Source organism: Diabrotica virgifera, chromosome 1 (assembly GCF_917563875.1).
Source record: "Diabrotica virgifera virgifera chromosome 1, PGI_DIABVI_V3a".
NCBI classification, from domain to species: domain Eukaryota; kingdom Metazoa; phylum Arthropoda; class Insecta; order Coleoptera; family Chrysomelidae; genus Diabrotica; species Diabrotica virgifera.
Window position 1 is genome coordinate 314,856,455 of NC_065443.1, and position 21,389 is coordinate 314,877,843.

Sequence of the window (21,389 nt, forward strand, 5' to 3'; positions counted from 1 at the left end):
TGCCAAAGCGTGTAATTTGTTCTGCATAAACAAAAAAGATATACAAGATATAATGTGGTGCTCCAAGTTTACGTAAAGCTGTACTGCCCATATAGAATCCAAACGATTAGAGAAAATCTGAATAAACCACAGGTTAGTGCTAGGTTTGTTCTGCATTTATGCCAAAGCGTGTAATTTGTTCTGTCAAATATCAAAATAACGACATCGAATCGAATGAATTTTTTTGATTTGAAAATCCAAAATTTGGATATAATAAAAACGCGGATATTGTGTTACAATGGTAAATTTGACCCAAATACGTTTTACTTATAACAAAACTTATCCCGAAAACGGATAATTTATTCTTTCGCAGACCCTTTTACCTTCCTGCAGACCCGGAAATAAAATTAAACTCTACCATTTGTCATTTTATTGCAGGTAAAAGTGATGCTGAGGGTCTCCAACCCGCCGCCTCCAGGTCCAGGTGTGGACGGTGGCAGCTACAACGGCTTTTTCAGCATAGATAAGCGAAAAAAGCAAGTTACTCTAACGGATCCTTCCATTTGTAATGGCGTCGCTGCCCCCGAGGACAGGAGGGTGGGGGTGGCGGCCCCCAAGATGTTCGCCTTCGATGCTATTTTTTCCCAGGACGATTCTCAGGTAAGGGGAGTATACGGTTTGAATAAAAACCTTTCCGATTTTTTAAAAGTCATTAGAAAAATGGAAAATATACAATTTTTTTATACATAGGCGTTGTTCTCTGTACGGCAAATAACTTTATACAGGGTGAGTCATGAGGAACTGTACATACTCCTACCTCGCATGCAGGCCTCTATGGGCAATAACATATGACCATTAAAAAGTGTCTGCACCCATTGTTTAATAATATACAGGGGAGTTGTTAATTTTTACAGAAATTTGATTCGTCATAATATTTAAATAGTAAGATCGATGTGTCTCTTATTTTGGTCAATCGTTACACTATTACCACTCAATCAACTGATTTATTCAAACTAGAAAAAATCAGGTCCGGCTTTAAAAAATTAGTTCGTTTTGGTCTTAGAAAAAAAAAAATTCACCCTGTATACGGTTCTTAAAAACTCTAATAAGAGTTTTACAAATTAAACAAATAGGAAATTAAAATTACGTATTTATTTTTTTCCCCACACAGTTACTTAATTTTTTATAAAAAAATCAAATTTGACTATTAATTAAAAGTTTGGTGAAAAGAACCATAGATTTAAAAAAAATTAACTTTTCTTACAAAAATTAATTTTTATTGAACAAATATTTAATTTATAAGTTACCACCCAATCAACTGATTTATTCAAACTAGAAAAAAATCAGGTCCGGATTTAAAAAATTAGTTCGTTTTGGTCTTAGAAAAAAATTTCACCCTGTATACGGTTTTTGAAAAGTCTAATAAAAATTTTTACAAATTAGACAAATAGTTAAAAATTTTGTTGTAACATTTGTAAAGTTTATTATACATCCAATGAATCCCGGAATTAGGGCACTATACAGCTCTGCCACCAGATGTACTACTGACACATGGTGAAGTGAAACATAGATTTAAAAAAATTTACTTTTATTACAAAATATATTTTTTTTAACAAATATTTAATTTATAAGTGATAATACTACCACTGCTCGTGCTATACGTTTTAAATAATACAACATTTTTAGCCAATTTCCAGAATTTTAAAAGGAACAAGTTGTTTTGAATAATACTAAAACATCATCCTGTATAATATTTGTTTGTCAAAAAGGAGATAAACAAATAAACCTAAATTAAACAAAAACAAAAATAAATATTATTTCCGTCGTTTATTGCATCACTACCTTCTCACTATGTATTAATACTATGTAACTGTATAAAAATGATTATTTCATTTATAGGAGATTCTGACCAATAGAAAGCTACATAAATCTAAATTAAATCGATAATTTTTGATAATTTCTCGTCGTCAAGTATATTACGTCAGATGCCCTTCGTTGCTACGAAAAAATACATTCAGTGACATTAATGACAATTAATGTTTTAAAAATTATAAAAGTGATGACTTTCAACCGTCAAATTAATATTTAAAACAACTGTGTGTTTAATTGTACTAATTTGTACTTACATAAATAAATTACAATAAAATTTTGGTTTTGAACAGTTTTATTCATGAAATAATCGCAACAAATTGCACTCGATCTCTAAAATTAATGTAGAATTTTAGAGCTCTTGTGCAATTACTACTGATAATGTGACATTTTCGTTGTTTGAGTACATAATTTGACTTTTCGTTCGCCATCGTTATTATTTATTTGTGTTTCTTACACTATTTGTACTTTTTTGCATTATCATATTTTACAAAGTAGTTTGCCGAATCTACTTGCCAATGTAGCCGCCCAAGGTATGTACTTTATGCACGATGGGGCATCACGACATCTCTCAGTTTCTGTTCGTCAACATCTTCATGTAACTTATGGAAATAGGTGGATAGGACTCGGAGGACCTCATGCCTCATGCATGAACACCTAGATCACCTGATTTTAACCCTGTCGACTATTCCCTATGGGGACGATTAAAAGAAATGGTTTATCGAGAAAATATCAATACGCGACAAGAACTAAGCAACTGATAAAATTATTGATTCTTGTAACATTATTAGATATGATTTGTATTAGATATGAAACCTCAAAAAAATTTGTTCTATTGTTTTATTTGTTTCTTAATTTCTTTTTTGTATCGTATGTATACAATTGTTGTACACACATACATAATATTGTAAAATTTACTTAAACATGCAAATAAATCCGTTTACGTTCAATGTTCTACATAATATGTATTTTCGTTTCGTTAATTTAAAAAATAAATTTATAGGTCTGGATCCCGCGGATGAAAAAAAGTTGATTAATAGCAAGCTGGAAATTTGTTAATAGTTTAAGGGTGTGTAGTCGGACAAACTTTGATATATGGGAATACTGGAACAGGGGAAGTTTTAATTGTGGAACAGGTTAAAAATTTGGAACAGTCAGACCACGAAAACGGCACATGTATTTTGTCCGACAGAACAGACTTAAACTCTCCGAACAGAGATTAAACTCTCATGCAAAAATTAGACTGCTATTTATCACCAAATGGGCGTTTTAATAAGTGGAACATGTAGAATATGTGAAATGACAGGAATTATGACAGGTGATAAATAGCAGTCTGATTTTTGCATGAGAGTTTAATCTCTGTTCGGAGAGTTTAAGTCTCTTCTGTCGGATAAAATAAATGTGCCGTTTTCGTGGTCTGACCGTTCCAAATTTTTAACCTGTTCCACAATTAAAACTGCCCCTGTTCCAGTGTTCTCATATATCAAAGTTTATCCGACTAGACACCCTTAAGCTATTTACAAATTTTCAGCTTGCTATTAATCAACTTTTTTTTCTTACGCGGGATCCAGACCTATTGCCTTCTGAAATAAAACTCTGAGAATTCAATAAAACGACACTACCTATGAATTATTAAACAAACACTATACAGGGCGATGTTTTAGTATTATTCAAAACAACCTCTTCCTTTTGAAATTCTGGAAATTAGCTAAAAGGATTTTATTATTTACAACGTATAGCACAAGCTGTGGAAGTATTAATACATATGTGTAAATAAAATATTTGTTCAAAAAAATAGATTTAGCAAAAAAATTATTTTTTTTAATCTATGGTTCACTTCACCAAACTTTTAATTCATAGTCAAATTTGATTTTTTTTATAAAAAATTAAGTAATCGTGCGGGGAAAAAATAAATACGCCATTTTAATTGCCTATTTGTGTAATTTGTAAAATTCTTATTAGAGTTTTCAAAAACCATATACAGGGTGAAATTTTTTCTACAACCAAAACGAACAAATTTTTTAAATCAGGGCCTGATTTTTTCTAGTTTGAATAAATCAGTTGATTGGGTGATAACTTATAAATTAAATATTTGTTCAAAAAAATTTAATTTTTGTAATAAAAGTTAATTTTTTTAAATCTATGGTTCACTTTAGCAAACTTTTAATTCATAGTCAAATTTGTTTTTTTTTTATAAAAAATTAAGTAATCGTGTGAGGAAAAAAATAAATATGCCATTTTAATTGCCTGTTTGTCTAATTTGTAGAATTATTATTAGAGTTTTCAAAAACCGTATACAGGGTGAAACTTTTTTTAAGACCAAAACAAGCTAATTTTTTAAAGTCGGGCCTGATTTTTTTAGTTTGAACAAATCAGTTGATTGAGTGGTACTAGTGTAACAATTGACCAAAATAAGAGACACATCCATCTTACCGTTTAAAAATGATGACGAATACAATTTTCTGTAAAAATTAACAACTCGCCCTGTATATTATTAAACAATGGGAGCAAAAACTTTTTAATGGTCATTTGTTATTCCTTATAGGGGCCTCCATACGAGGTAGGAGTATGTACAGTTCCTCACGACTCACCCTGTATATTATAACTATCAATTTTAAATTCATCCATTGAAAGGATCCAAAAAACAGTGGTACATTATAGTTATGTTCCTTCACAAAAAAAAATTATATATTTGATGACATTTTTATAACATTCTACTATCCGATCTTCATCTTTTGGCATCATAACCCTGGATGGGTCTTTGCCTGTCTGGCTCTATCTTTTCACTCGGATCTCTCTTGTATCCTTCTTCTCCATTGTCTTATGTTCATGGTTTTCAAGTCGTCTTCTACGTCATCCCACCATCTCGTACTGGGTCTTCCTTTTTTTCGACTTCCTATCGGTTTCCAATTAATATTTTCTTTGTTGTTTATTTATCATCTTGTCTCTGCACATGTCCCAGCCATGATAATGTTTGACTTTCCACAATGATTATCCACTGATTCTCCATGTGCCGTCTTCCTCTTGCACTGGGCCATATACTGTTCTCAGTATTTTCTCTCGAACGTTCTGAGTTTGCTTTCATCCCTTTTTGTCATTACCCAGGTTTTACAACTATAGGTTACTACGGGTCTAATCAATGTTCTGTGGATAGCCATTTTGGTTTTTTTTGTCTAATAATTTCGATATCATCAATCTTTTATTCCTTTTATTAGCATAGTATGTACGATTATCGTTGGAAATACGTGCATTAATTTCGCTACTTACGGGATTCTTCTGATTGATTTCTGTGCCCAGATATCTGAAGGCATCCACACGTTCAATAGTATAGTTGTCTATTGTGATATAATTTTGTATCTCTCTTCACGTGTAGTAGGTCCAAGACATTCCTATTTTCTCGTTTCGATTGTAATTAAGATTTTGATTTCTTTATTCATTCTTCTCAGAACCTCTTCGTTTTTGACGTGTTCTGTCCATGATATTTTCAGGATTCTTTTCGACCCCTACAACTAGAATGATTCTAGTTTTTTCATTGATGTAGCATTCAAGGTCCAAGATTTTATTCCATAAAGTATAGTAAAGTAAACACCTCATGGGGGTTTCGCCGCTTTCGCTTTCCAGATGAATTTTACGGGGTGGATCAGTCCCCATGATCATTGTATTTGTTCACCAATATGTCTCCATTTTGTCCGGTCTATTGCCTTCTCTTTCCATTTAGTAATTCCTGCCCCTCTTAGGTCCTCCTTTACTTCAGTTAACCATTTCTATCGTGTCGACCACGTCTCCTTTTTCCTCCTGGTTGCCACAATACTATAGCTTTTGATACTGATTCTGGTCTTGTCTCCATATATGACCCAGCCATTTGGTTCTTTCTACTTTTATTTTCTTTAATATTTACCATTTAATTCTTTCACCATTTAACTCTTCTAAAATTTCTTTATTCGTTCTCCTTCTATACTCCTGTTCTTCGATTCTCACTGGACCCAGTATTGTCCTTATTATCTTCTGTTCATTTATCCTTAATTTCTCTTCTTCTTTTTTGTCATAGTCATCGTTTCTGCTGCATACATCGTTATTGGTCTTATTATTGTTTTTTATATATTCATTTTTGTTTGCTTGGTCAATATTTTACTCTTTAGTAGTTTTCTATTTGCTTGGTATACCCAGTGTGCCGCAGTTATTATTTCTTCGATATCCGTTTTCCTTTCCCCTTTGTTGTTTATCGTAACGCCCAGGTATTTAAATTTCTGTACTTCCTCGAATTTTTTATTTCCTATCCTTATCTCTCCGTTTTGTCCTGCTTTTCCGAGTCTCATTAATTTTGTTTTCTTTTCATTAATTCTTAGTCCCATCTTCTTTCCCTCTTCTTCAATCTCCATTAATAATTTTTTCATGATTTTTCGTGTTTTTGTTACTATGGCTATATCATCTGCATAGGCGATTAGTTGGTAATCTGATGCTCTTAGGTTTCCCTTGTGGATCTTTTTTAACACAAAATCTACTGTCAGGTTAAATAGTGTTGCTAACAGTGTGACACCTTGTCTCACTTTATTTATTTCGAACTCTTCTGTTTCCACTTTTTGTGTCAGAATACTGATTTTTGATTGGTTCATTGACATTTTTATTAGATTTCTTAATTTTTTAGTTACATACTCCTTTTCCATTTTTTACTTATTTCCATAAAACAAAGCATAAAAAACATAGCTCATCGCCAACCTTACTCCTAAGCTCCACCTTTAAATCTCTTATGCAGAGCACTCTTTTATTCTTATTTTGTTAAAATTTGCTCTAGCCTGATTTTGATTTCATGGAAGTAAACCTTTGTGGAGTTAATGATTGTTCCAAGATATGCAAGATATTCAAGATATCCAAGATATTTGTTCACTCGTTCGACATTTGTTTCGTCTATTAAAAGATTCTCTTTATTTGTTTGAGTTTTAGATATTGTCATAAATTTTATGTTCTTGACATTAATTGCTAGACCTTATTATTTTCCATTCTCCGCTATTCTGGTCACCAGTTTCTGTAAATCTTCAATATTTTCGGCTAAGATAACAGTGTTATCCGCATATCTAACGTTGTTAATACTTATTCCAGATCTTTCAGCCTGAATAGGATCTCTTACGAGTGGGAATTAAGAGAATTGTTCAAAAGACTGATAAATTTTGTACACACTTGACTGAATAAAGGACGTGACAGAATTGTATATTAAAGTGAGTAAAAGTATTTTATTTCCTTAGATAAGTACTTTCACAAAATTTTCATCATCGAAGCTAATGTAAAATCAATGAAGGAGCCTATATAAAAAAGAAGTACCACTATTTAGAGTCGTGTGCGTGATAGTTGAACATTAGAAATTCTAAGTGTATTACAATATGTAAATTAACTGCTTCAGTTGTCTCTTGTGCAACCTCGGACCAGGAAAAAGGAAAAAACATGAAAAAAAACAGTCGTCACTCAAACGTTATAAGTATTCCTCTTCGACCGTAATGGTTGGGGAAAAATCCACGCCAAAAACCAAATTTTATGTAAATCAAAAATGAATAACCATTTTCAATTTCGTTGCAACACGAAACTAGAGCCGCATCATATTCTAGTTCAATCAGACTATCGGTTTCGAAACTTATTAGTCTCTCATCAGGAGGCACATATGCTGATCTCTCTGACCCAACCAGGACAAACCCCGGCGTTCAGATACGCATTGCAACGAACTAAATGGCAGGGATGCCCTAGCGGCAACTGCTAGCAAAAGACTAAATTTTCAATCTAATAGCACATAAAATAATATCAAAAACATTGCTTTACATTCCACCAGACCGAAAACGATGGTAACCTTCTCTGGTTACACCTCCGATGCTTCTACAATTTGCAAGCCATAAAATTTTATGTGTTGGTAGCGTTTAAATGCCTGTTTTTCATGTTTTTTTTTCTTTTTTCCTGATATGAGGTTGCACAAGATACAACTGAAGAATTTAATTTACTTATTGCAATACACTTAGAATTTCTAATGTTCAACATGATGCTCAAGCACATGACTCTAAGTAGTGGTATATACTTATTTTTATATACATTGATCAGTAGCTCCGATGATGACAATTTTGTGGAAGCTAAGCTAAGCTAAGGAAGTAAAATACTTTTACATACTTTAAGATACAATTTTTCACTTCCTTTATTAAAAGAATTGGCAACAAAATGCACCCCAGAGTAAACTATAAACGTCGTTTTATAAGATATTTTAAGCTATTTTGAACAAAATAAATGCATTCTTCGTTATTACTGAATTACGTTATTTCTTCCTGAATCAACAAATGAATACTCTGTACACTCTACTCTACACTTTAAATGATACCCCATTGTATTCACATAATTAGCTCTAATAGTTACCACTTGAATGGAAATTCGTTCACGTTTCGATCTAAAATTAATAATATATACGGTCGTTGCAGAGGTAAGGGCTCCTATCAAAGCCACCAACATACGTATACTAAATTCATCCCTTAGAAATCAATATAATACGTATCCGCATTGTATGTATCTCCACCTGAATAATAGCCGGCTAGTATTACCGAATATCTGTGCTTGAGCTTGTCTATCATTTATAATGTTATTTTCCACAATTCGCTGCGATACAATTAAAGTTAGGGATGTTTTCTTGGGAAGGAATGACGCAGTGATTGGTGGATGATACGCGGTTTTCGAGAAATTGGTAGTCGAAAAACAATCAGCGATTGCCCTATAATCAATAATACCAGAAGAAAATCAGTCTCGTTCAACAATATCTACCAACATTTTGAAAGAACGTGGTGTCTTATTTATAGTCCCTTTTACATCAGTGTAGAGTATTGTTAGTCAATATTATAGATGTAGGTTTCTTGTCAATATATCATAATTCGGTGATCAGTTAAAAATCGTCGTTAGATTCGTCGATTGTTTAGATAGAAACTTTAAGAAAAGTATAAAGCTGTATAATCTGTATTTATTTTTCTAGGATTTATTTGAGTAATAGTATTTTTGATAATGTTATGTTTTTGTATGAAATGTGATTTCGTTAATTGTGGTGGATCGAACAATTGGAGTAAGTTTCTAAGCTAAGAGAACTTTTGTCGTCTGATGCCTCGTCTTCCTTCCATCTTTCCTTAATTATCAACTGCAAAATTATACTTATAGTTTCTAAAGATTTGGCCAAAATAAGTTACTTTTCTTCTCTGTTGTCAATAGCTTTATGCATTCTTTACAACACTCGATAATTTTATACTCTCTCGATCCACGGTATTTTCAACAACCGTCGGCAAAATCACATTCCAAAAGAATTCATACGTGACATATTTGTTACCTTTAACGTCCAGCTCTTAACTCCGTACAACAGTGTAGACAGTACCTAGATAATTTAATAGGATACCATCGAGTAGTCAGACTGAGGTCTCTATTGCAAAATAATAAGTTCATTTTGAAGAACTTACCTACTTGTAGCTAATTTGAGACATCCAGGGATGCTTGCTATCGCCACAATTATTTAATGTGTACCTACCCCCACTAATATTTCAGAAGTCACTATGGGAAGAAACTGAAGGTGTAAGGATTGGAGGGAGCATCATTAATAACATGAGATTTGCAGACGAAACCGCAATTATAGCAGAGATAATAACAAATAAAATATTAGATAACAACATATAAAACAACAAAAATATAAAAACAACAATAAAATACAAGTAAATGTTTACAAATAAAAAATTGAGTATGCCCATTAGATTGAGGCTCGTCGAATGTTATGTTTGGTCGCAACTAACTATATGGGGTAGAAGCTTTTACTCTAAAAGCCCAATCCGTAAAAAAATTGGTGGCATTCAAACTGTGGCTATTTAGGCATATTATGAAAAATCCTTGGACTGCAAAGGTCTCAAACAAAGAAGTGATAAGAAGCATTGAATATGGCAAAAAGCTTATGACTACAATTAAAATAAAAAAACAGCCTACCTGAGCCACATACTTCGAAACGATAAATAAATAATCTCTGCTACACGTCATCATGCAGGGAAGAGTAGAGGGGGAAAAAGGGTTGGGAAGAAAAAGAAATCTTGGCTGAGGAATATCAGAGATTGAACCTCCGTTAGAAGACGGCATGCAGAAGACGAATAAGCTATTTTAATTCTAATTTTGATTTTATCATCAGGATCACATAATCGTTTAGCCAACATCGCAAGTACTAAAATCTCTTTACTTTTTCTATGTCCTTTGTCACTACTTTGACATTCAGTCGTGTGATGGATAACCGAAGTTAACTTTAACGTTCGAGTTAAAGTTTAGATAACTCTCAGAAATAACGATGCCCATAACTATTTAGGTAAAATTCGGTGTGATGTATTGGTCAGAGTTATGAGATAGTTATTTGATCAACGTTATATTAGAAATAAGGTTTGAGGAAAAAAGGTTGAAGTAACAAAGATAACCTTATGTAGAAATAGTACAAGTTGAAGTGAGCGCGAGAGATAGTTCGGAACATACTACAGGATGGGTAGATGATTGTAAAAGTAAATACCCATCATCGGCCACCGTCGATAACCGAACAGTGCCGAACAGCAAACGGCTGTTCGGGTTCGGTGGTGTTTCAAACGGTAGATAGAAACAGGGTTGCCATATTGGTGTATTTTCCACAATTTTGGGGTAATTTGAAAGCGTGGAAATTTTTGTAAGCAGAAATTGTAGTGGGATTTTTTGGGGGCGGAAAATTATGGAGGGTTTTAAGGGGTTGTGGTAAATTAAATTTGTGAATGTACATAGAACTGCGTATATTATACCGGTGATTAAACTCTCATAAAATGAAATCCACAGGAACTATTAATTCTTTCCAAGGTCCTCGTTGATAAGTAGTATAATTTTGGTGTACTGTTCTCTTCATTTGACTACTAATTTATTAAAATGCGGCAAAGATTTAAATGTGGGTTATTTTTAAGCTTCAATTTGAGGGAATTTCAGTTTCTAAGTGATGTATTTATAAAATATCTTGAAATAATTGATGGATTCGACCGTTACTTGATGGAAGTTAATTTTATCTAGCAATAAAACACTGAAAACGTTTGTTTTCTATACTTCCACAAAATTTATTGCAACTAAGTGACTACAGCTGTTTCGGCAGAGTGCCTTTCTCAAGTGATCTAGTTTACAATGTGTTTGCCTTTTTAAGTTTTAACTGAAGAGGTTGAGGAGTGGTGAGCTGTTTGTCTCGAGTTGGTCATTCAGAATTACATCTGTATTTTTCAATTTATTAATTTACATAGATTCTAAAAAAGACAGCTTTAGGCCTTTATTTTGAATATGCAGAATTTGAAACTCTTCATTGAAAGAATGATTATGATCTAGAAGGTGAAGTGTGTATGTAGAAGTGTCTGTTTTTCTATTGTTGAAAGCCCTTTTGTGTTCTGCTATCCGTTTGTCAAAGGTTCTGCCAGTTTGGCCGATGTAAGTTTTCGGACAGTCACCACAAGTTAGTTTGTACACACCACTCTGTAGTTGCTTTCTCTTTCGGCTTTTATTGTTCTTAATATATTTACTTAAGTTGTTGTTAGTTGTGAAAGCTGGTGTTATTCCAGATACATAAAAAAGAAAGGAATAACACCAGCTTTCAGAACTAAAAACAACTTAATTAAATATATTAAGAAAAATAAAAGCAGAAAGAGAAAGCAACTACAGAGTGGTGTGTACAAACTAACTTGTGGTGACTGTCCGAAAACTTACATCGGTCAAACTGGCAGAACCTTTGACAAACGGATAGAAGAACACAAAAGGCTTTCAACAATAGAAAAACAGACACTTCTACATACGCACTTCACCTTCTAGATCATAATCATTCTTTCAATGAAGAGTTTCAAATTCTGCATATTCAAAATAAAGGCCTTAAGCTGTCTTTTTTAGAATCTATGGAAATTAACAAATTGAAAAATACAGATGCAATTCTGAATGACCAACTCGAGACAAACAGCTCCCCACTCCTCAACCTCTTCAGTTAAAGACTTAAAAAGGCAAACACATTGTAAACTAGATCACTCGTATGCGTCTCTCGCATGGGGACACGTATGTAATACACACAAGAAGAAGATCCAAGCAGTCCATAACAACAGCTTGAGGGAGGCCGTCAGAGTCCCAAGATATGTAGCTGAAAGATTCCTGTTCAGAGAACTCCAACAGGTGAGAGTCACAGAAACCATGACAGACAAGGCAAGGGTCAAATTCGCAGAGTTAGAACATCACCCAAATTACATACTGCGAGAGACGCTAAGATACGACGAGTTCCACCGATGGAAGCACAGACGCCCGAAACAACAAATTATAGGATAAACTAAAAGTGATAAGTGATAGTAGTGTGTTCGTAGCTCGAAACAAGTGCCGAAGATAGCGTTACCCACGAAGTCCAAGTACCACGACCACCTCCAAGGTAAGCAAATATTAGAAAATTAGAAGGGCCTTAAGCCCCCAAAAAAATTTATATAAAATAAAAAATGGCGAAAGCCCCCAAAAAAATTAAAAAAACCAAAAACACAAAAAAAATTAGAGCGTCGAGTCATCGGGCGGGGCCCAGCAGGGCCCAACAGGGCTCAGTGGGGCTCGGCACGATGACTCGGGGCCCAAGCAAGCAATTTTTAGTACCGCGGATAAGTTATTAAGAAGATAAAGGCATAGAGCGCATCACGCTGGGCCTAGTTTTTGCATTCGATTAGGGTACCACAGTGGAATCTTATTACCCAGGGTTCCATTGTGAAGAGCATTTGGCTACGATAGTTGTGCCCCCATCGCGCATCAGCGTGCTATGGGGGGGAAAGGGATGGCCTGGGGCATTGGAGCGAGGTGGGGTGATCCCTGTATAACTCGGGTCAAAACACCTCGCCCCAATGACTTGTTACACCCGAATGTACTCCTTCGAGAGGGTGAACAAATCCCACAGGTCGGGTTAAATCAAATTGCTTGCTTGCTTGAACTAGATCACTCGAGAAAGGCACTCTGTCGAAACAGCTGTAGTCACTTAGTTGTAATAAATTTTGTGGAAGTATAGAAAACAAACGTTTTCAGTGTTTTATTGCTAGACCTTATAAAATATCGTCTGGCAACTCTGGATAGAAAGCTCAGTAGATACTTAACATAAAATTTCAACTTATATCTCTCGATTTGATTTTTTATCATTTTTAAAATTGTATTACCCTTCTATTCTTATTTATTAAATTATTAGCTTCTAAGTCCACTTGATTTCTGTCTAAAAACAAGTCAAAAGATGAACCTAACCTTACATATCCTTACATAACTACAAAGTTATCTCATAACTTAAGGTTTAACGTCGCGTTATAAAATGACAGTTGATATATCAGGTAACTCAAGAACTGTCAAGAAATATCGAAAGTAGTTAAGTTAAGTATGATACATCACACCAATTCGAGAATTATAACATAACTACAGGATAACTTTACGTTAACGATAACTTCGGTCATCCATCACACGGCTGACTGTTACCCCAGGCTGTGGGTGAAAAATAGGTCGATTTCAGGATATAATTCAGGAATTTTTGAAACCTATCAGGTGTTGTAAAGGACGAAGCCAGGAATAACTTCTACTAAAATGTAACCAAAAATATTGTGCGCTTTTTTTTAATTGCGGTTTTCATTTGTTAAATTTGCAATTTTTATTGATTTTTAATTTTGTAGCTTAGGATATTGATTTTAGAGAAAAACTTTTTTATAGAAAGTTGTAATAAATTAAAAAACCTACAATTTGAGCTATGGTAAGTTTAATTTCGTTAATTGGTTATTGCAAAACAGCCTGCGAAATGTCCAAAATGGCCGTTTTTTACAATTGCATTATTTATTGTACAAATAATTTTTTTTATTTTTTAAAGCTTTAAAATGAAGACCTTTCAATTCCAAACATAAAAAAATTGTAAAGCCTGATTAACGAATTTGTTGCTTAGATATTATAAATTGTTTATCACAAGAGGTCAAATGTCGAAGGCTATAACTTTGAAAAAAAAATCGTAGAATGTTAGTGAAACATCCAATCTCCTTCGAAAGATTTATATTTTCATATTCTGATACAAATAAATGCGTAAAATATTTTTAAACCTCTAATTTTTGGGTTTGAAAATAAGGGGCAAATTTCGTTATAAACATTTAGAGCTGAAGCGGCCCTGTACATCCTATGAGTTTTTAACTTACAGATTATTGTTGCTAAAGATGAAACAAAGATTTATAAAAAAATAAAAAATTTCTACGACCAACTGAAGCCGAGATAATTTTTGGGTTTGCAAATAAGGGGGCAAATTTCGTTATAAACATTTAGAGCTGTAGCGGCCCTGTACATCCTAGAAGTTTCTAACTTACAGATTATTGTTGCAGAAGACAAAACCAAGATTTATAAAAAAATAAAAATTTTCTACAACCAACTGAAGCCGAGATAATTGTTTTTTTTTCTTAAATTGTAGTGCCTTTATTTATAACAATTAAGAAATTATTTTACAGTCATTGACTAAAGAAAGACTTATATTATCTTAAAATAAAAATTATTATAAAATATAATTACATTTAATTATTAAAAATTATTTTTAAAATCGGTGCTTTTGCGAGCGGCCGAATTTTGCAAATCGCCGGCTCGCTTCAAATCCGCGCGGTCGGAAAATTTTCACGTAACTTGTATTAAATTTTGACAGAAAACAATTTAATAATATTACCGTTATAATATACAATCTATTTACCACTCTATTTGTTTTTCTTGATAAACTTTTATATGTGAAATTTTATTTCTGAAGAAATAATATTACAAAAATGATACATATACATGAAATATATAACTATATTTTTAATTTTTTCATTGTTATATAAATATAATAATAATAATGTTACTTCTTACTATAATACACATTAAACTTTTTCTTCTTCTATAATATATAAATAGACTGTATATTATAATGGTAATATTATTAAATTGTTTTCTGTCATTTAATACAAGTTACGTAAAAATTTTCCGAGCTCGCGGATTTGAAGCGAGCCGGGCGATTTGCAAAATTCGGCCGCTTGCAAAAGCACCGATTTAAAAAATAATTTTTAATAATTAAATATAATTATATTTTATAATAATTTTTATTTTAAGATAATATAAGTCTTTCTTTAGTCAATGACTGTAAAATAATTTCTTAATTGTTATAAATAAAGGCACTATGATTTAAGAAAAAAAAAAACAATTATCTCGGCTTCAGTTGGTTGTAAAAAATTTTAATTGTTTTATAAATCTACGTTTCGTCTTTAGCAGCAATAATCTGTAAGTTAGAAAATCATAGGATATACAGGGCCGCTTCAGCTCTAAATGTTTATAACGAAATTTGCCCCCTTATTTGCAAACCCAAAAATTATCTCGGCTTCAGTTGGTCGTAGAAATTTTTTATTTTTTTGTAAATCTTTGTTTCATCTTTAGCAACAATAATCTGTAAGCTAAAAACTCACAGGATGTACAGGGCCGCTTCAGCTCTAAATGTTTATAACGAAATTTGCCCCCTTATTTTCAAACCCAAAAATTAGAGGTTTAAAAATATTTTACGCATTTATTTGAATCAGAATAGGAAAACATAAATCTTTCGAAGGAGATTGGATATTTCACTAACATTCTACGATTTTTTTTTAAAAGTTATAGCCTTCGACATTTGACCTCTTGTGATAAACAATTTATAATATCTAAGCAACAAATTCGTTAATCAGGCTTTACAATTTTTTTTTATGTTTGGAATTGAAAGGTCTTCATTTTAAAGCTTTAAAAAATAAAAAAAATTATTTGTACAATAAATAATGCAATTGTAAAAAACGGCCATTTTGGACCTTTCGCAGGCTGTTTTGCAATAACCAATTAACGAAATTAAACTTACCATAGCTCAAATTGTAGGTTTTTTAATTTATTACAACTTTCTATAAAAAAGTTTTTCTCTAAAATCAATATACTAAGCTACAAAATTAAAAATCAATAAAAATTGCAAATTTAACAAATGAAAACCGCAATTAAAAAAAAAGCGCACAATATTTTTGGTTACATTTTAGTAGAAGTTATTCCTGGCTTCGTCCTTTACAACACCTGATAGGTTTCAAAAATTCCTGAATTATATCACGTTTTTTCACCCACAGCCTGGGGTATGTCTACACTACGCTTGTTGATGAAAATGAATTTTGTATTCTTTCTATTTATTTTAAGACGACCATATTTTGACTTATATCACTACTGACTTAATTTATTAGGAACAACAATTGTCAGTCTTTCTTGCCATTTACAAGGAGAAACGTATTGTCAGCATATCGCATGTTAGTAGATTTTCCATTCAACTTTATAACTATTTTTTATTATGTAATAATTATTTTTCTCAAGAAATTTTACGAGCCTGAAAATATGCATACTAATTTTATTAAATATTTTGCTCTCCGTTTCAATTGAAGCATAATTTTATTCCTTAACTGGCCAAATCCTTAAGGTTTCTACAGACATATTATCATGCAGTCATCGTTTCCAGCACGTAGCGTTTAGTTTCTGGAAAATATTGATTTTAATGGTTTTAAATATGAAAATTCACACTGTCTGAAACATATCGTATCAGACACCTCTTAGTAAATTCAGGTTTTTCGGAGACTACGCTACGTGCTGGAAACGATTCGTGCATGATAATATGTAAAAACCTTATTCTTTATTTTATCTACTTAATAGAGATAGAGACAGAAAAAGAAGGACTTTTATATTTATAGATGCCACGTTGTTTTCTGTGCAAACATACGACAGACCCTCGCAACTTTCCCCTAATACTCAAAATCAAATACCGAAGCCCAAAAGTAAAATAGAATATCGGTGAGATATCCGAACAGTGAAGGAATGCGTTTTTCCGAAAAGTTATAAAGTTGTTGAAGACAAAAATTTAATCATGGCCGAATATTTGCCTCCGTCCGTCATGATTTAATTAACTTGGCCATGTAAGCTCCAGCAACAAGATCGTTCACTGGCTGTTGGAATATTTAATGGAGAGAATTCCTGAACGGACCCGATCAATTTTAACCCAATAAAACGAGAAGGATGCCTCCGAAAAACCCTTTCATCCCTATTTGGACTGTTAAGGTCTTTTTTGGCTGGAATTTAACCATCCAAAAAATTGGAAACAAATTAAAAAATAGTCAACATTTTTGGTCGGGTAATAGCGAGAGCAGAATGGAATATTTTGATATAAAAACGGGAAAAAAGAAGCGAAAATATGCAATTTTATAATATAAATGGAATTTACAGAAAAGCCTATCATTTTTCTATTGTACACTGGTACAGAAAAACCCTGACGCTTAAATATTTTTTAGTGATGTGTAAGCACTGGAAAGATTTAAAAAATGTAAAAAGTGGATTTGCATGGTTACTTGAATTTTATTAAGGGGATGGGTACGTATTTTCTGCTGCAATACTATTCAAATGGGGATTCATTTTTTTCGAATCCTGAGAAAACTAATAAGTATTTTAAAAAAATTTAAACGCAGAATGAAATATTACGGTATTAGCGAGGGCTGAAAGTCCCTGAGAACTTCTATAATATTTATTTAGTTACACGGGTAAAAAACTAAAAGAAAATTAAGTGTGATTTTTAATTTCAAATATCTCATTTAAAAGAAAATTTTTATTTATTCTAAGGTACTTTCGGCCCTCGGTAATAATTTAGTCTTTCATTCTGCGTTTAATTTTTTCAAAAATATTTATTGGTTTTTTCAGGATTCGAAAAAAATGTACACAATGTCGGCGATAATATTTTCCAAATCTATCTTTGTCTTACAACGCACTCAGTCGAATAGAATATTGTCAGCATATTGTCAGTCAGACAGTGACAATCAGTGACAATTTTAAATATTTGACATGGCATCGGGAATATTTTGAGTTGTTGATTAAATAACATTGATATACAGTGCTAGTCAAAAGTCCGTACCCCCCCTCGTATCTTTTGAACGGTTACACATATAATAGTGAAATTTGGAGGGAGGAAATAAACGGACGTACGCTTCTTAACTAGTCATGACAGGTGACGTAATAGTGACAGATGACTTTACAGCGCCACTGTGACAGATCATTTTAAATGGGACCTTATGGCAAGTGACACCTCATTTGAAAGGTATTGATAATACCTATTCAGTCATACTAATTTTTTTGGGTTTAATTTGATTTTGATTTTGGTGAATAAATGAAATAAATATACCTTTGTAGTTTCGAATTTAATTACTAAAAATTCAAATGTCCGCCCATGGTTATTTTGTCAAAAAAGTTGACATTTTTCAGCTCTCTAGTAGTTTTTACGTCAACGTCAACCTTTTTGACAAGTAACCATAGGCGGAGGTTTGAATTTTTATTAATTAAATGCGAAACTACAATTTTATATTATTTCATTTATTCATACAAATGAGTTTAAACTCAAACAAAATTAGTATAGCTGAATGGGTATTTTCAATACCTATCAAACGAGGTATCGCTTACCATAGGGTACCATTTAAAATTATCTGTCACAGTGGCGCTGTAAAGTCATCTGTCACTTTTACGTCACCTGTCATGACTAGTTAAGAAGCATACGTCAGTTCATTTCCTTCCTCCAAATTTCACTATTATAAATATAACCGTTCAAAAGTTACGAGGGGGGTACGGACTTTTGACTAGCACTGTATAGTGTATTTGATAAATAATAATTGATTTAAGACGTGAACTTAATAAAAATTTATTTATTGTGTATTATTTGTGGAAGATCCAAGCAAAGAATACATCATAAATAATCAGGATAATATATTCTGTGATCCAAGTATTTTGTTGTTTAAAATTGTAAGCATTCCATAGTAACAATGTATTATTAAAAAACCACTTTAACACTTTTCCTCTTTTCTCGATTGAGTATTAGTTTTTGTTGTACATATAAATTATTACTATCACTGAATACATACTTAGTGAAAAAATTATCACATTTATTAACTGAATTAATAATTTGCAATTATACAAATAAAAGTTATCCAAGGACATTCAAAAGCCATCTATTTAAGTTAATGATGACATTTTCAAGTAGAATGACATTCTAGTAATATTTACATATCCATACCAGTGTGAATTTTCCTACACGTAATTTGCCGTGCAAAGACAGAAAAAGTAGGGATAGCCGTAAAATATTTGCGAATTATGTGCCGATAGCCGTAAGTGAATTTGCGCAAAAATCATTTGTTCAACTGTTATTTATATTTTTAAGTTTTTCAATATAATCATCATCAAGGCTTTTCAATCCGGATGGAATGTTTGCCGCTCTTATTTAGAGCTCTCTGATTCGCTCGTTGCAGTGAATCACTCCGCATTCCACTTGTGTATTGTCAAAGTTCGTTGTATGACTTGGCTTTCGTTACAATTTTCTTCCACACATTTCGATATGTGCTTAGTTACCTCCAGTTTCTCACTTGCAGAATTTTGATATATGTCATGACCTGGTCCTCCCATCCAGGCGCGGATCTAGAAATTCATAATAGGGGGGGGGGAGGCTTACCTCAAATATTGAAATATTATATTTTCCAGATTTAGCCATACGACTCACACTTACTCTCAGGATAAAATACACTATATAATCCCAGATACCTACGGTATCAAAAGGATTGATAGACAATTCACGACTATTAATCTCACTGGTCGTTCTTTACCGTAAAGAATAACCTTTCTACCATCAATGGGTAGGTACGCATGAATTATCTAGTAAAATACAAATTTTTATATCTTTATTGTATCGCAAATTTGAATCGTAACTTTTCATGAGATAAAGTTTATACCCAGTGTAATGTATTTGCATTTTAAAATATCATTCTTGTTATTCTTTGAACTGAAAAAAATATTTCCATTGTTTATGGTTCCACCGGTACCCAAACAAATGCGCCTGCAGATTATTTTTCAGAGAATAGTATTTTATTAGACTTTATGGCTTCTTTCAATTCTTTGGAAGCGGTTGTCGTGTAATTTAGTGTTGTACCGATGACTTAGTTAAGAGTTAAGAGAAAAAAAAGTAATAAATAATAAAAAAGTACTTATAGACTAAATACAATAGGTGGTCCATTGACCCGTTGACCCCACTGTATCCGCGCCTGCTCCCATCTTTCTGTGTCTTCCCCTTGGTATTTCAGTTTCTCGTTTCCATCTGGTGATCTTCTTAATCAGTAGCTCGTTTTTCCTTCTCTCTATGTGTCCCAGCCATCTCAGTCTCTGCGCTATAATAAATCTAAATATATCTTTTCCCTTCATTATATATCTTAGTTCATGGTTTATTCTTCTTCTTATTTCTTCGTTGTCCATTCTTATCGGGCCCATATTCCGTCTCAGTATTTTCCTTTCGAATATTCTCAATTTTTCTTCATCTTTTTCTGTGAGGCACATTGTCTCAGCTGCGTACTTAACTACTGTCTGATTTCAACTCTGTATATTTTCAGTTTTGTATTTCTGGATAAGTTCTTGTCTTTTATTAGTCTACAATATCTCCAATACACTGTATATGATAGTGCAGACTTTACAAATCATTCATTGTATCGGCGTCATTTAGTTCACCGTTACCGGGACCTGATGATGCTGTGCAAATTATTGACAGCGAAACCGGTCGTCAAAGTAATACAGAAAATACTAGTAAGTACATCTCTCTCTTTTATTCGTTTATCAGGAACTCACATTTACAACACATTCAACAGTTTCTTTGAAGTAAAAATTAGGGAGGCAGCAATTCAACAATTTAGACTTTCCCATTGAGTTTCCTATGGCCATTTTGATAATTTACCACCCGGTATAGGCTTAAATGACTGATGGATAAGGAGATTCACACTCTATTGATTTTTTCTACTTTGTCTTAGTGCATGGGAAAGCTTCTCGAATTTTATTCACTTTATTCATATCCTCGTTCACTTGCTTACAGACTCAAATATAGAACAGTCATATAAACAAATACACGCATCAATATTTGTTTTTAGTTTTAATTTCTTCGTATTGTTACTTGTTATTTGTTAGATCAGTTGACGTTTATGCAATATACAGGGTGTCCCCAAAAATAGTGCGTTTCTTAAAGGTATAGGTAGAAGGTACAATGTAGAGCAAAAAAGTCTTTTAAATTTTTTTTTCTAAATTCAGCCGTTTGACCAAAAAACGAAAATATATTTTAATATGCAAATTGAAGTCTGGCAACAACGTGCCATTCAAAAATTGAAATAATTACACTTTTATAAAAAAAACTTTTTTATAATAAAACCTTTTTATTATTTACAGGAAAGAATATAAAATTATTTAACGATAAACGATTTAACGATAAAATGCTTAAAATTCCAAAAATTATACTCTAATAAAAATAGTTATTTATGAAACAGTTCGTGAAGTATGCTTTTTGCGAACGCACGCGATATTTAGAGTACGAGCGACAACGGAGTGAGTGCTATAAATCGCGTAAGTTCGCAAAAAGTACTTCACGTACAGTTTCATACAATATTTTATATACGATAAACAAATATAAAAACTGTAAC

At 32.6% G+C, this 21,389-nt stretch overlaps 1 protein-coding gene across 1 annotated transcript in view; it reads left to right on the forward strand.

The window, feature by feature from the left end:
- The first annotated feature begins 423 nt into the window (after positions 1-423).
- LOC126878618 (kinesin-like protein CG14535) overlaps positions 424-21,389 on the forward strand; it is a 122,769-nt gene continuing 101,803 nt past the window's right edge. Inside the window, exon 1 of the mRNA XM_050641448.1 lies at positions 424-639. Within this exon, the coding sequence (XP_050497405.1) occupies positions 427-639 (213 nt within the window). The 5' untranslated portion in view covers positions 424-426. The remainder of the gene's footprint in view (positions 640-21,389) is intronic.